General features: G+C 37.8%; 3 protein-coding genes across 3 annotated transcripts in view; 1 reads left to right on the top strand and 2 right to left on the bottom strand.

Moving 5' to 3' along the window:
- Positions 1-13782, bottom strand: part of LOC311077892 (uncharacterized protein) — a 432016-nt gene that overhangs the window by 185636 nt on the left and 232598 nt on the right. The gene's annotated exons all lie outside the window — the stretch shown is intronic.
- LOC311077845 (uncharacterized protein) overlaps positions 1-13782 on the bottom strand; it is a 372280-nt gene that overhangs the window by 305011 nt on the left and 53487 nt on the right. The window lies entirely within an intron of this gene.
- Positions 6882-13307, top strand: LOC311078073 (uncharacterized protein). Its single transcript, XM_084106746.1, has one exon. The coding sequence runs from the start codon at positions 8628-8630 to the stop codon at positions 9795-9797; it is 1170 nt and encodes a 389-aa protein (XP_083962872.1). The 5' UTR covers positions 6882-8627; the 3' UTR covers positions 9798-13307.

Below are 13782 nucleotides of genomic sequence, written 5' to 3'. Positions count from 1 at the left end.
CCAGTGACGCAGTGGCCAAGTCAAACTGAGATCCCTGATGAAAGTGATGAGCGTACAGAGAGGTTCTGGGTGGTACATCCGAGTCCCAAAAGAACAGAGAACGCCTGGGCAGGCAGTCGAGGAAACCAGGCCTGGCAGGACAAGAGAGAGAGAGTGGAAGCAGGACAAAAATAAAGATGCAAACAAACAAAACAAAACTGCACTTGGAGTCAGGCCAGGAAGGCAATTGCAGTACACACAACAACAGTCTGACAAAATCATAGACAGTATATAAACTGGACACAGCGACCCCATTGGATTCAACGGAGACAAGTGAAGTCAATTAGAAGCGCTCACTTCCTGATGGTCGAGCGACTGCGCAGACTCAAACTGAGCTTGACGACGTAGATGTGACGTGAGCAAGCCGTCTGTCTTCTAGTAGCTGTGCCAAGAGAAATCTGAATCATTCCCTTCCGAATCTTGCAGAGACGGAGAGCGCGAGTAGGAGCTGTCCATGAGCTAGGAGCAGGAGAAACTTTTGCTAAGTATTCTGATTAATTACTTCGTCATTTTGCCTCCACGCCCCCCGATTGCCCGCGAGCTTCTCTCCTGTCCATACGGTAATTTCTCTACTGTGCGACAGAGAGTCGCGTGGCTGTGACGCAATCGTTAGCCTATTTTTACAAAAACTGCATCTATGGGGCCATAACGTAAGATACAAGGTAATGGAGCCTTTTATACATTTTTGTGTTTCTTTAGAAATAAACAATGGACAAATGGAGTCTTTAAATGCCTCAGATGTAAAGTTATTCGCTGTCAAAGTGATGCCAAAATGAATGGGAGTCAATGGGATGCTAACAGCAGGTGATGGTCTGATAGCCAATGGCGGCGCCCGGGGAAACTTCAAAATAATATGAAACGCTGCCCCCCTGGACAAAATACTTATTTTCTTCTTCTTTCAGAGTTTTATGGCGGTTGGGAAACCAGCTAAGGTGCATTTACGTCACCAACTGGACAGGAGTGTGAAGCGTTAACCGAGTGAATAATCAAATAATTCTGATTAAAAAAATAAAATAAAATAAATTATATGTTAAACTTTATTCTGTTAACCAATCCCGTTTCCCTTAGATACCTCATTAAGGCACTATAAACCCTTGTCTCTTTCTGTGCGTTTTGAAATATGCTATTTACTGACAATGTATTCTGACAAAAGACTGAACACATGTGGATCTAAAATAGGGGAGATTAATGAGGGTTTAATTGGCAACAGGTGTGACTTAAAATCAATAGATAATTAAGTAAAAACAAGTGGGAGGGGAAAACGCCACAATGACAGCGAGCTGTCAAAAGAAAGCACATGTACTCAAAGGCAACAAGGCACACAGACACAGAGGAAAGACAAAAACACAGCAGATCAGACTCAAGTCATGACACTTAAGACAGAGGCGCATTTTGATGCAAGAGAAACAAGCAGGTTAGAGATAAGGACATCAGTTGCAGGATCAGTTTCAATGGCATCAAAAACAGGAGGAACAAGGAATTTACCAGACATCCTAACAGACAACTAAATGCAGAAACAGCTTTTGATAATGAATGTTATAATGAACTGAAAGATAAACTAAATGACATAGTGATTAAGGGAAAAATATTCAGGAAATATTGAGGGCCCAGACTGTCCCAGGTACAGACATGATTAGTTCCCCTCTCGGGTCTTTGGGTCTGAGTCGTTTGATCATCACGTCAAAATCATCAACGAAGAGTCAACCGAAGACTCGAGAGGTGAACTTATCATTTCTGAACCTATAGGATGTGCAGTCAACATAAAAAGAACAAATCGCTCGTGGTCGAGCCATCACTATTCACAACGACAAAACATCTATAAACCAACATAATTACACAAAAATAACAACAAGGATTACACGCCGCTTCTCTTTATTCCAGCTGCTCTCTTTCTAAGCTATGGTGAGATGGGGACACTAATAATTTCAGTTTATTTTGTAAAGACTGTGTGTTGTTTAAAGTGGAGGTATAATGCCCTTTCCACAAGATGTAAAATAAGTATTTGTATGTGAAGTTTTAGCTCAAAATACCTCACAGATATGTTTATATAACATGTTAAAATTGTCACTTTTTAAGAGTGAGCAAAAACACAGTTTTTGTGTCTGTCCCTTTAAATGCAAATGAGCTGCTGCTCCCGGCACAGGGGGCGGAGCTTCAACAGCTCGTGTCCTTGTACCTCACACAGACATGCACAGAAAATGTAAAAAACTTTTAGCCTTATATGTTCAATCCGCAGTCAGACAGAGATGGAGAGACTCAAGAAGAAGTGACAACATGAAGAAGCAACAGGTGTGGGTGAAATATTATTTATTAGGCAAAAGCTATTTTGAGAAAATTAATGGAAAAACATGCACTGTAAAAAGTTTAACTATTATTTACTCAATTTTATTGGTGAAACATTTTTACACTCAAAAAAATTGAGTAAATTTTAAAGCTGTGAAATCAATGAAATATACTGTATGAATTGAGTAAATGCAAGTAAAAAAATTCAGTAAATCCAGGGCCGGCCCGAGGCATAAGCGAACTAAGCGGCTGCTTGGGGCCCCCTCGCCACCAGGGGGCCCCCAAGCGAGTTTTTTTTTTTTTTTTTTTTTTTTACATATTAGGCCTAATTAAATTAAACAAGTGACATAAATTAATGAATGGATTAATAATTCAAGACAAGAAAATTCTGATTTCATGATCAATATACCTGCCTACAACTGCTGCTGTGTCTGCCAGTGTTTGAGTCATATGCGCATAACCTCGCGTGCATAGAAAATTCGTGCGCAAAGTCACGGTAGCCTAATGTTAAGCCATTTCACACAAATTTGATTTGATCAATGATTTATCCTTTAAATTTAATGATATTCAGAACAGAACAAGAATAAAAAAATAACTATAAACAAGCCAAAACGAAATAATTTAAAGCGAAAGTGAAAGCGGATCTCTCTCATTAGAATCAAAATGTTTCAACATTCGCGATGGATTTGGATGGTAAACTATTATTTATTATAGGCTTCTTTGTACTTCACCCACGTTCCAATATCGAGGGAAAAAATCATTCTCTTCACATGCGCAAAAATGTGCTTGGAAACATCACAGTGGAGCGGTGCTTATATACGCAGCACTGAATGGTACGAATTGTAGGCTACTACTGACTATTTAAAAAGAGCAGTGTAATTTTTATATGTTAGTTTGACTATTTTATTATTATTTTTTATTACGGCTATAACGAACAGGCTGCGATGTCAAGATTGCAGTGCTGGAATAGCCTATGTTGTGTGTGTGTGTGTGTGTGTGTGTGTGTGTGTGTGTGTGTGTGTGTGTGAGGCGCGGACGCGATCGAACAGTGGAATCATGTTCATATAAGACATCATTCAAACTGCAAAGGGTTGCAAAACGTTGGAGGATATTTTGCAAATAATTTTTTTTTAATATGTTTTTTGACAGTTTGTTTTCAGAAGTTTCAAAGAGTTAGTAAAAGAGTAAAGAAAAAGTTAAAACATTTTTATTTAAGTATCTATTTTTTATTAAGTAGGCTATTTATTTTGTATTAATACATAACCTCATTGTATTAATTTATAATGTAACATTATAGAGTGACATTGTGTCAATAATCGTCAAGCACAGGTGACTCCGCGTGGTGGGAGGGGGCCCCCAAATCAAATTCTGCTTAGGGCCCCCAAAAGGCTCGGGCCGGCACTGAGTAAATCTGAGTAACTGCATCTGGTACATTAACAAATAAAATTGAGTAGAAATAATTTAACATTTAAACATTAAAAAAACAATATTTATGAGTAATATTAACTGTTTTTATTAATGAGTAATATTAACTTTTTTATTTTCTCTAAACCTTTGTAAAATAGTACTCCAGACAACCACCATTATACATTACATTGGCCTTTATTTTCAATGAGTACAGCAATACAGCACATTTTAGACTGTTTTTTCATGTATACAATATTGCCTGCATTTAAACTTATTTAACAAGTAAAAATGAAATATTTAAACATTCAGGTAGCCTAATTCAAGTGTAATCAACCACTCTGTTATCCAATATCCACCGAATCTGCGCTGGTCCTCGTGCCGGAGACAGACTCGCGCTCTGCGGGTGAACTTTGAACTTCATACCGCCGTCCTGCGTTTCACTCACAGTCACTGTCTGAGGCACAGCCAAAATATACTGCGAGCGACTGACATAACCTGCCAATAAACATAAACAAAATTGTTTTAATTGAGTAAACTTACTCAATTTTAAGAGCGTGTTAAATATATTAATAATATTGATTTGAATTAAGTAATTTTTTTGTTTCTTGAAACAGATCAGTTTAATTAAACATTCTCAAATATTTTGATAGAAATTTCACATATATATTAAGTATATTATAAAGAAATAATTGGTTAGTCAAATACTTAATTATTTTATTGAAAAAAACTTAAATATATCTGTAAATTTTAGATAAAATTAACTGTTGGATTTTTACTCAATTATTTTGGTATGTTTAACTCAAACAATCAAGTAAATGATATACAGAGATTTTATTAAGTTAATAAAGTAAAACATTTCTGTAATATTTACTAAGCCACAGAATTATTTTTTACAGTGTGGAAAGCTCAAAAAGCAATCATATCAGGCTACTTCACGGCTTTCAGAACTAAAATTATTCCTGATTGAAGCAGAATCAGCAGAAAATAAAAGTGAACAATAACAATACGCAGTTGATAAAATGAGTAATGAGTCTCTGATGTTTGTATGCGAACTGATGAGGATCTAACTGTGGGCCTACATCTAGATTTAGTTTGCTCATAATGAGCTTTTCTATGCACTTCATCCCAACAGAAGTGAAGGCAATAGGCCTAAGATCATTATTCTCCTGTGGGCAGGGCTTCTAAGGGACAGGTATAATATTGGCCTTTCTCCATTGTGTTGGTACAGTGTGAGACTGTAGGGACCTCTGGATAATGGGGCATCAGTTCATCTGCACATGTTTTAGTAGAAAAGCAGGGATGCCGTCTGGACCTGTGGCCTTGTTTACACTGATTTGCTTGAAGACCTTGTTGATGGATTTAGGGTCAATCTCAAACCTATCAGCATCATCAGTAACAATACTGTCAAGCACCATATCACATTCAACCGAGAAATCACGATTGTCAAACCTCTTGTAAAAATAATTCAACTCATTTGCTTTTGTCAGTTCATCTATGACATGCAAGGGTTTCCCTGTTGGTTTCATATTTGTTGCTATCCTCAATGAGTCCCAAAGTTTTTTAGAGTTCATAGTTTTGAAGTTTTTCTCTATTAACTCCCTATGATGTTCCTTTGCTTCTTTGAGCTTTTGGGTCAACTCCTTTTGTACAGTTTTAAAGGAGTATTTCACCCGTGGGAACATTAAACTTTATTGAAAGTGGGTCATATTTGTAGTCGAAATGTAACATAAATTTGGAATTTGGTGCCTTCTTGACCGAGGAAAGACAGAAAGTAACTTTAGGGTGCATTTGTATGGAAGACAACAACTCCCACAATGCACCACATTGCACAGCTCCGCAAGCCACTCCCACTAATCCAGAACATGTCTCCAGGACGCCGCTGTCCATATGCGGTGCGAAACTAGGATGGTTCCCAACACAAACGTCCGTGTCCTCGTCTGATTCAGAGATTTCGTCCAGGAGAAATAGGCATCGTTGAAACTCTTTGTAGCAGACGGACTCTATCTCTGTGAGAGCACAGGCACCACCAGTCCGCCCCAGCTCGAGCCAGTCCGGGCTCCTCATCCGCGACAGGTCTTCTGCCTCCTGTTCCTCCATCAGCCTCCGCTGCTCTTCGCTATATCGCGGCTCGTGAAAGTAGACACGAACACCTGATTCGAGCATCAGACTTTCGAAATCCTCTTCTTCCATATCATATTGTGTCATTAGTGTGTTTTTGACTTTTTTTGACAAGAAATTACAGTATTTTCTTTCATTAGAGCAGTTTAACAGGCTTTTATCATGTATTCTGACTCAAATAAAGTGTTTCTAACAGCAAACACTCAGAATAAAGTGAGATGATCTGCTGATGGTCCTGAATGGCTTGTTGAATGAGTGTTGATAGTCTGAGGCTCATCAATATTAACAGATCTGCTGAAAACACTCTTTATTTCATGACAATAGTTCCTGTTTTCACCTCATTTATTATGCTGATGTCTTCAGATCTCCTGTAAATTGACACTTAAAGCTCATTGCATTGGTGTCAGCAGACTGAGGGGATTTGTTGGTTACTAATATTACTTTTATTTATTTGTTCAAATGCTTTTCTTACAGTTCTTTACTACTTTCTATATACTTGCCCTTATTTAAATAAAGAAACATAATAATGTTAGAAATAGATAAATAAAAAAATATAGGAATATTTAGAACAAAAATCATTTGATGACATATTCAAACACTGTATTTAAGGATCATAGTGCAGACCCAAAAATACTCATTGTCATTTTAAATCTTTACACTTTCTCACTATCCTTCAAAACACTAGGTTTTACCCATTTGTCAGCTAGAAGTTTTTAATCATTTAAATAATTTTAGTATGAACTCTTAATCTTTTATATATTTTATATAAGCACAGGTCAGAATAAATATGTTGCTTAATTTTTACATAAGTATATCTTCTAACATTATTTAACCTATGTTTTGATTTTTTTTACAAAAGATATTCTATACAATAAAATGGACAGTATACTTGCATTTAATGTGTTTTCATATGTGTCCTAACATATTTAGTGTTTTGTAAACATTTAATAAAAATTGTAGTATAAAAAAACTATACATACATTTATCATCATGATTTTATAGAACTGGGTTCTTATAATAAACCCACTGGAATAAAAAGTTTTAACTTATATAATTTACACGTTATGTAATTAAGTGCAGAAATGAAAGTAATCTTACCTGAAACTGATATTACAGTAGCCAGTCTTAACAGTTTACGTGATTTGGCTCTTCTTGTTGATTTCATTTTTTTATTTCTTCGCATTGTACCGAACACATCTACATCTATTATCGGTGCGCAAAAAGCTGAAACTTGAATACCGGCGCGATAGCGAGAGATTGTACGGTAGTTCATGTTGACCAAAACACACAAGAAAAATCACAGACATTCGCATTTGGACTGGATTAGATTTCTCTGAGGACCGCCGAGTTTGAGAAGCTCCACCCACAGCAATTACATCATCAGTGAAGCTCCTCCCACTGTAATTCCTCAATAAATGCTGTATATTTCCATCAGCTACAAGTGAAGACGAGCATCAGAGCATCAGGAAGAGCTGAAATCTGCAAAGACTGAGTTTATTAAAGAGGACAGTGAGAACATGAGTGATCCAGAACCCTGCAGAATGAAACACACTGAAGATCCTGAAGAACAAAGAGGTTGGTGTTTATTCTTCATTCATTCATGATGCTGAAGAACATTCATGTTAGAAACATTCAAGCACTTCATCACATTTAGATAAACAGTTAAACGATGAAATAGGTACTGAATTTTAAACAAATGTTCAGTAGAGGGAGGTTTGAGAAACTTTCATATTTATTATCAACATGAGGTCAAACTAAGTATAATTTTAGCTCTGGTTCACATTTTTTTTTTTTTTTTTGCAACCATGTTGGAATATACCAAATGTTATTATGAATTCCAAAAACCAAATGAATTACCAAAATGTTGGATATTTCTATAGTATACTTCAGTATAGTGAGAGTAAACAGTATCAAGTAAATGAACTTTCCATGGGTTGTAAGTGTAACCCATTGATGAATGTGGTCAACACGCTACATTTTCTGTCAAAACTGAGACAATGGATTTAGATTATTTTCTTGTCGTGTCATCATGCAGCAGAAAGAGTCCAGATGATGTCACTTCCTGAGTGTCACAGTTTTAAGAAATGCTCTGTTTTTAAAAGAAGAAAATAATTTTTTAAATAATTTTTTTATTTATCCTTTATTTCACCAGGATAGTCCCATTGAGATATTAAATCTCTTCCAGGGAGTCCTGGCCAAAATGTTGCACAAAAAGTTTAATTTGGTAACGCTTTAGATTACAGCCCGCAAAGTACACGCATTTATGACAAATTTACAAATGAATTCTGTAATTATAGAGTACCTATAAAGTCCTTACTTGTAAGTATAAGCAAACATTATGTAAAGTTTTGGGAATAAAGGGGGAACAACCAGGAGATTTGATAAATTATATAAGTATATTAGAACATTTCAGAATCTAAAACGCTCCCGATAATTCAAATAAAACATTTCAATTCAACACTAGTTAAAGTCAGTCTAGACTTTCAGTATGTGAAGTTTCTACGGACACTTTAAACTTGAACTATAACAGAGAAATTCACTTGATCTTGAGTTTCTGGTGTCCCACATTCACATTAAAAAAGTCTTCAGTAAAATAAACACAGACGCATGAAATATATTTACGTTTTAAAAGTAATAATTGGAAGATCAATGTACATCTTTCATGGAAGGTTTCAGGGATAATAAATTATAAAAATGCATCAAAATGATCATAATATTTAATAGCAGTGGTCTGTTACTGAATTATTTTGATGTACTGAAAATAAACATTTATTTCTTTCATGTCAGACCTGATTGAAGAAAGCGGGGAGAGTGAAGAACTGAGTGAAGTGAAGGAGGAGAGTGAAGAACTGAGTGAAGTGAAGGAGGAGAGTGAAGAACTGAGTGAAGTGAAGGAGGAGAGAGAAGAACTGAGTGAAGTGAAGGAGGAGAGTGAAGAACTGAGTGAAGTGAAGGAGGAGAGTGAAGAACTGAGTGAAGTGAAGGAGGAGAGTGAAGAACTGAGAGAAGTGAAGGAGGAGAGTGAAGAACTGAGTGAAGTGAAGGAGGAGAGTGAAGAACTGAGAGAAGTGAAGGAGGAACATCATGTCCAACCTGGAGAAAAACCCTTGAGTCGCTCAAAGACTAAAACGATATTTTTAAAGAAAAGAAGAGCCAAGAAATATTTCACCTGCACTCAGTGTGGAAAGAGTCTATCAAGCAAACAAAGTCTTGATGTTCACATGAGAGTTCACACTGGAGAGAAGTCGTTCACATGTGATCAATGCGGGACGAGTTTCACACAAAAAGAACATCTTAATGTTCACATGAGGATCCACACCGGAGAGAAGCCGTTCACATGTGATCAGTGTGGAAAAACATTTCTTAGAACATCAGACCTGAAGACACACCTGAGAGTTCATACAAAGGAGAAGCCGCATTCATGTTCTGTGTGTGGAAAGAGTTTTTCACAGCGGTGTAATTTACATACACATCAGAAAACACACACTGGTGTGAGAGAGTACGTGTGCTTTGAGTGTGAGAAGACTTTTATTACAGCGGGCAGTTTAAAACTGCACCAGAGAATTCACACTGGAGAAAAACCTTACAAGTGTTCACACTGTGACAAGAGATTCAGTCTGTCAGGAGATCTGAAAACACATGAGATGATCCACACCGGAGAGAAACCTTATAAGTGTTCACACTGTGACAAGAGATTCAATCAGTTAGCAAATCTGAAAACACATGAGAGGATTCACACTGGAGAAAAACCTTACAAGTGTTCACACTGTGACAAGAGATTCAGTCGGTCATCATCTCTGAAAAGTCATGAGAGGATCCACAGTGGAGAGAAGCCGCACACGTGTGATCAGTGTGGAAAGAGTTTTGCTTTAAAACACTACCTGGAGAAACACATGAAGATCCATGCAGTGGAGAAACCACTTAGGCTGCGCTTACACTGCAAGTCTTAAAGCTGCCGTCGGCAACATTTTTTTGATCATATTCAGTGAAATCGACACTATAATCCGACAGAACAACATAAATAAAGTGGTTTATTAAAAAACCTGAGCTTCTAACTCCACCTGGAGCGTGTTATTTGTTTTGCAAAAATCCACCGCTCCCGGATCATCGGGTCCAATCAGCGCTGGGGGGTGTGAGATCTGACTGTCAATCACATGTCGTGCACACGCCACAGATCCCCCCCTCCCTCGCGCAGACGCGCACATTACAATATCACATGCACACACCACGCCTGAAGTTCGCCTGAAGATTGTACGAAGCGTCTAAAATCTACTAACAAGCTTCCAATTCCTCGGTTATTGCTATCTATGGATAGATTAGCCAAGCCAGCCTACCTCCGAGTCCATGGTGTTGATCGATGCTAAAGAGTCGGACGCGTTCACAGAAAATCAGGTAACGTTACACACGCACTGACGATGGGCGGGTGCTTGTTGGTAGTGGGGGAGGGGCATGAGAGTTGTAAACATTCAAAATTGTGGCTAAGTCCACTCAATCTGCCAGACTTGCCGACTGCAGCTTTAATGCACAGATCAGATGTTCTGACCATATCTTTTTTTTGCCCACCTTTTTACATGCAGTATGTTTGTAATTCACAAAATTTGCAATAAGGTTTCATTTGTTAAAATTAGTTGAAATATTAACACACAATTAACAATATATTTCTTACATAATTGTATCTTTGGTAAAGTTATTTAATACAAATACAGTTTTGTTCATTGTTTGTTAATACACAGTTTTTCATGTATCATCAGTTTTTCAGAGAGTTTTACTGTCCTCCAGTGGAAAACGCCAGCACAAACACACACTTCATTCATTCTTTTTATAACTCTTAATTCATTTTTTTTTCTGACAGAAATATCAAAGTGAATAAAGTGTATTGAACGAACACTCTAATGATTCTAGCCATGTGTATCTAAGCTTCTCTGTTGGACAATTGTACAGAACATTTCTCTGTGGTCTGATTTTGTTATAAAAATAGAAGTCAATTTATTGATTATAAAGCCTTTGACACAAAACGACCAATTATTGAAAAAGAATATCTCATTCTTGTGTACTCTCTTCCACTCAGCGCTGCTCTGACGATTTTATCAGTAAAATATTTTAGCTGCTTAAAGGTCCCGTATTATGCCCCTTTTCACAAGATGTAAAATAAGTCTCTGATGTCCCCAGAGTGTGTATGTGAAGTTTCAGCTCAAAATACCCAACAGATCATTTTTTACAGCATGTTTAAATTGTCATTTTTTGGGGCTCAGAAAAACGCGCTGTTTTAGTGTGTGCCCTTTAAATGCAAATGAGCTGCTGCTGGACGACCCAGGGGGCGGAGCCTCATGAGCTCGCACTCAGTCTGTCAGGACAATTTCATCTCACGGAATGATGATAATATCAGAAACTCTCAGTAACGGCGTTCCTTTCGAGTCGGACAATAGTGCCTACAGAGTCAGAGTGCTGTATAGAGATGAAACAGGTATAGTTTAGTAGTTTAATTACGGTTATTATAACATATTTGTCATCTGCTTGTATGTATCCATTATTTATTAATAGCCTACAAGTCTGCTGTCTGAATGATGATCAAACATATACTGATGAGTTTAATAAAGTTTATTGTACATCACACAAAAGATGAAGCGTCAGTTTTACTTCAGAAAATCACCGTAAGAGCTGAGTAAACACAGTAGGCTAAGTTATTAGAAGTGCGCAAGTAGCCAGTAGAGTTGAAGGAGCATTCCTGTGGGCGGAGGTTAGTCAAAAAACGGTTCTAGTGACGTCATTAAAGAAGGAAGTAGAGGGATGTAGTCCAAACGGTTTTCAGACATAGGTTTCAGACATATAAGTAGTAAAAAAACAATACATTTAGAATTTGTAAAATACACACTGATGTCAAAGGAAGAGCCAATAATAATCCTCTCCATTATAATTAGTTTTATGCATAATTAACTTTAAAGTTTACTCTATTCTTCTCCCAGTTCACCAGCCACTTACTTTTATGTATTTCGGGAGAAGTGGAGGAATTCACTTGTAAATTCACTTGTTGTAAATCCAACAGATGCGATTCTCTGAACTGCATCTGCGGCACAAACTAAGATGGCGGCGCCCATCGCACATACAGCTCAAATAACGCGATCGTTATAATGGTTTTCAAAAAACAAAACACTTCCACTTGCATATATTTGACAATCGGAATATCAGATATTTTGTGTCATATCTAACAAATTTGTGAATATGTTGAATAAAAATGGAAAAATGACATAAAAGCAGATCATCATTCATTCAGCTCTGTTGTTGTTGCGGTGTGTCACATGACACACAATGATGCGTCACCATGGAAACCATAAAGTGACACATTCTAAATAACGGTCACCTTGAAAAACTCACGCTGGGGGGTCAGCCAGATAATTTTAAACTTGTGAAAGTGTTAATGTCAGGGAGAGATACAGATTCAGTTACAGGAACACAAAAGAAAAGAGGAAGTCCAAATAAATGTCCACTGGGCCAGGAGAGAACTTCTCAAAAAGGACCAATTAAAGCGTCACCAGTGACGCAGTGGCCAAGTCAAACTGAGATCCCTGGTGAGAGTGATGAGCGTACAGAGAGGTTCTGGGGTGGTACATCCGAGTCCCAAAAGAACAGAGAACGCCTGGGCAGGCAGTCGAGGAAACCAGGCCTGGCAGGACAAGAGGGAGAGAGTGGAAGCAGGACAAAAATAAAGATGCAAACAAACAAAACAAAACAAAACTGCACTTGGAGTCAGGCAAGGAAGGCAATTGCAGTACATACAACAACAGTCTGACAAAATCATAGACGGTATATAAACTGGACACAGCGACCCCATTGGATTCAACGGAGACAAGGGAAGTCAATTAGAAGCGCTCACTTCCTGATGGCTGAGCGACTGCGCAGACTCAAACTGTCTTCTAGTAGCTGTGTCAAGAGAAATCAGAATCATTCCCTTCCGAATCTTGCAGACATGGAGAGTGTGAGTAGGAGCTGTCCATGAGCTAGGAGCAGGAGAAACTTTTGCTAAGTATTCTGATTAATGATTTTGTCATTTTGCCTCCGCGTCCCCCCGATTGCGCGCGAGCTTCTCCTCCTGTCCATACGGTAATCTCTCTACTGTGTGACAGAGAGTCGCGTGGTTATGATGCAATCGTTAGCCTATTTTTACAAAAATTGCTTCTACGGGGCCATAACGTAAGATACAAGGTAATGGAGCCTTTTATACATTTTCGTGTTTCTTTAGAAATAAACAATGGACAAATGGAGTCTTTAAATGCCTCAGATGTAAATTTATTCGCTGTCAAAGTGACGCCAAAATGAATGGGAGTCAATGGGATGCTAACAGCAGGTGATGGCCTGCTAATCAATGGCGGCGCCCGGGGAAACTTCAAAATAATATGAAACGCTGCCCCTTTTGGACAAAATACTTATTTTCTTCTTCTTTCAGAGTTTTATGGCGGTTGGGAAACCAGCTAAGGTGCATTTACCGCCACCAACTGGACAGGAGTGTGAAGCGTTAACCGAGTGAAATAATCAAATAATCAAATAATTCTGATAAAAAAAAAAATATGTTAAACTATATTCTGTTAACCAATCCCGTTTCCCTTAGATACCTCATTAAGGCACTATAAACCCTTGTCTCTTTGTGTCCTTTTACCTCACACAGACAAGCACAGAAAATGTAAAAAACTTTCAGCCTTATATGTTCAAACCGCAGTCAGACAGAGATGGAGAAACTCAAGAAGAAGTGACAACATGAAGAAGGAACAGGTGTGGGTGAAATATTGTTGATTAGGCAAAAGCTATTTTGAGAAAATTAATAGAAAAACATGGAAAGCTCAAAAAGCAATCATATCAGGCTACTTCACGGCTTTCAGAACGTCTCAGTTACGTATGGTAACCCTCGTTCCCTGAGTCCAGGGAACGGAGACGCCTCGTCGG

This window comes from Abramis brama (genome assembly GCF_963993115.1).
Source record: "Abramis brama genome assembly, chromosome: 1".
In the NCBI taxonomy this organism is placed as follows: domain Eukaryota; kingdom Metazoa; phylum Chordata; class Actinopteri; order Cypriniformes; family Leuciscidae; genus Abramis; species Abramis brama.
This window is presented reverse-complemented; position numbering and strand designations above follow the sequence as displayed.

Coding starts and splice junctions, on each gene's coding strand:
- LOC311078073 (XM_084106746.1), top strand. CDS start 8,628: ATGTCAGACCTGATTGAAGAAAGCGGGGAGAGTGAAGAACTGAGTGAA.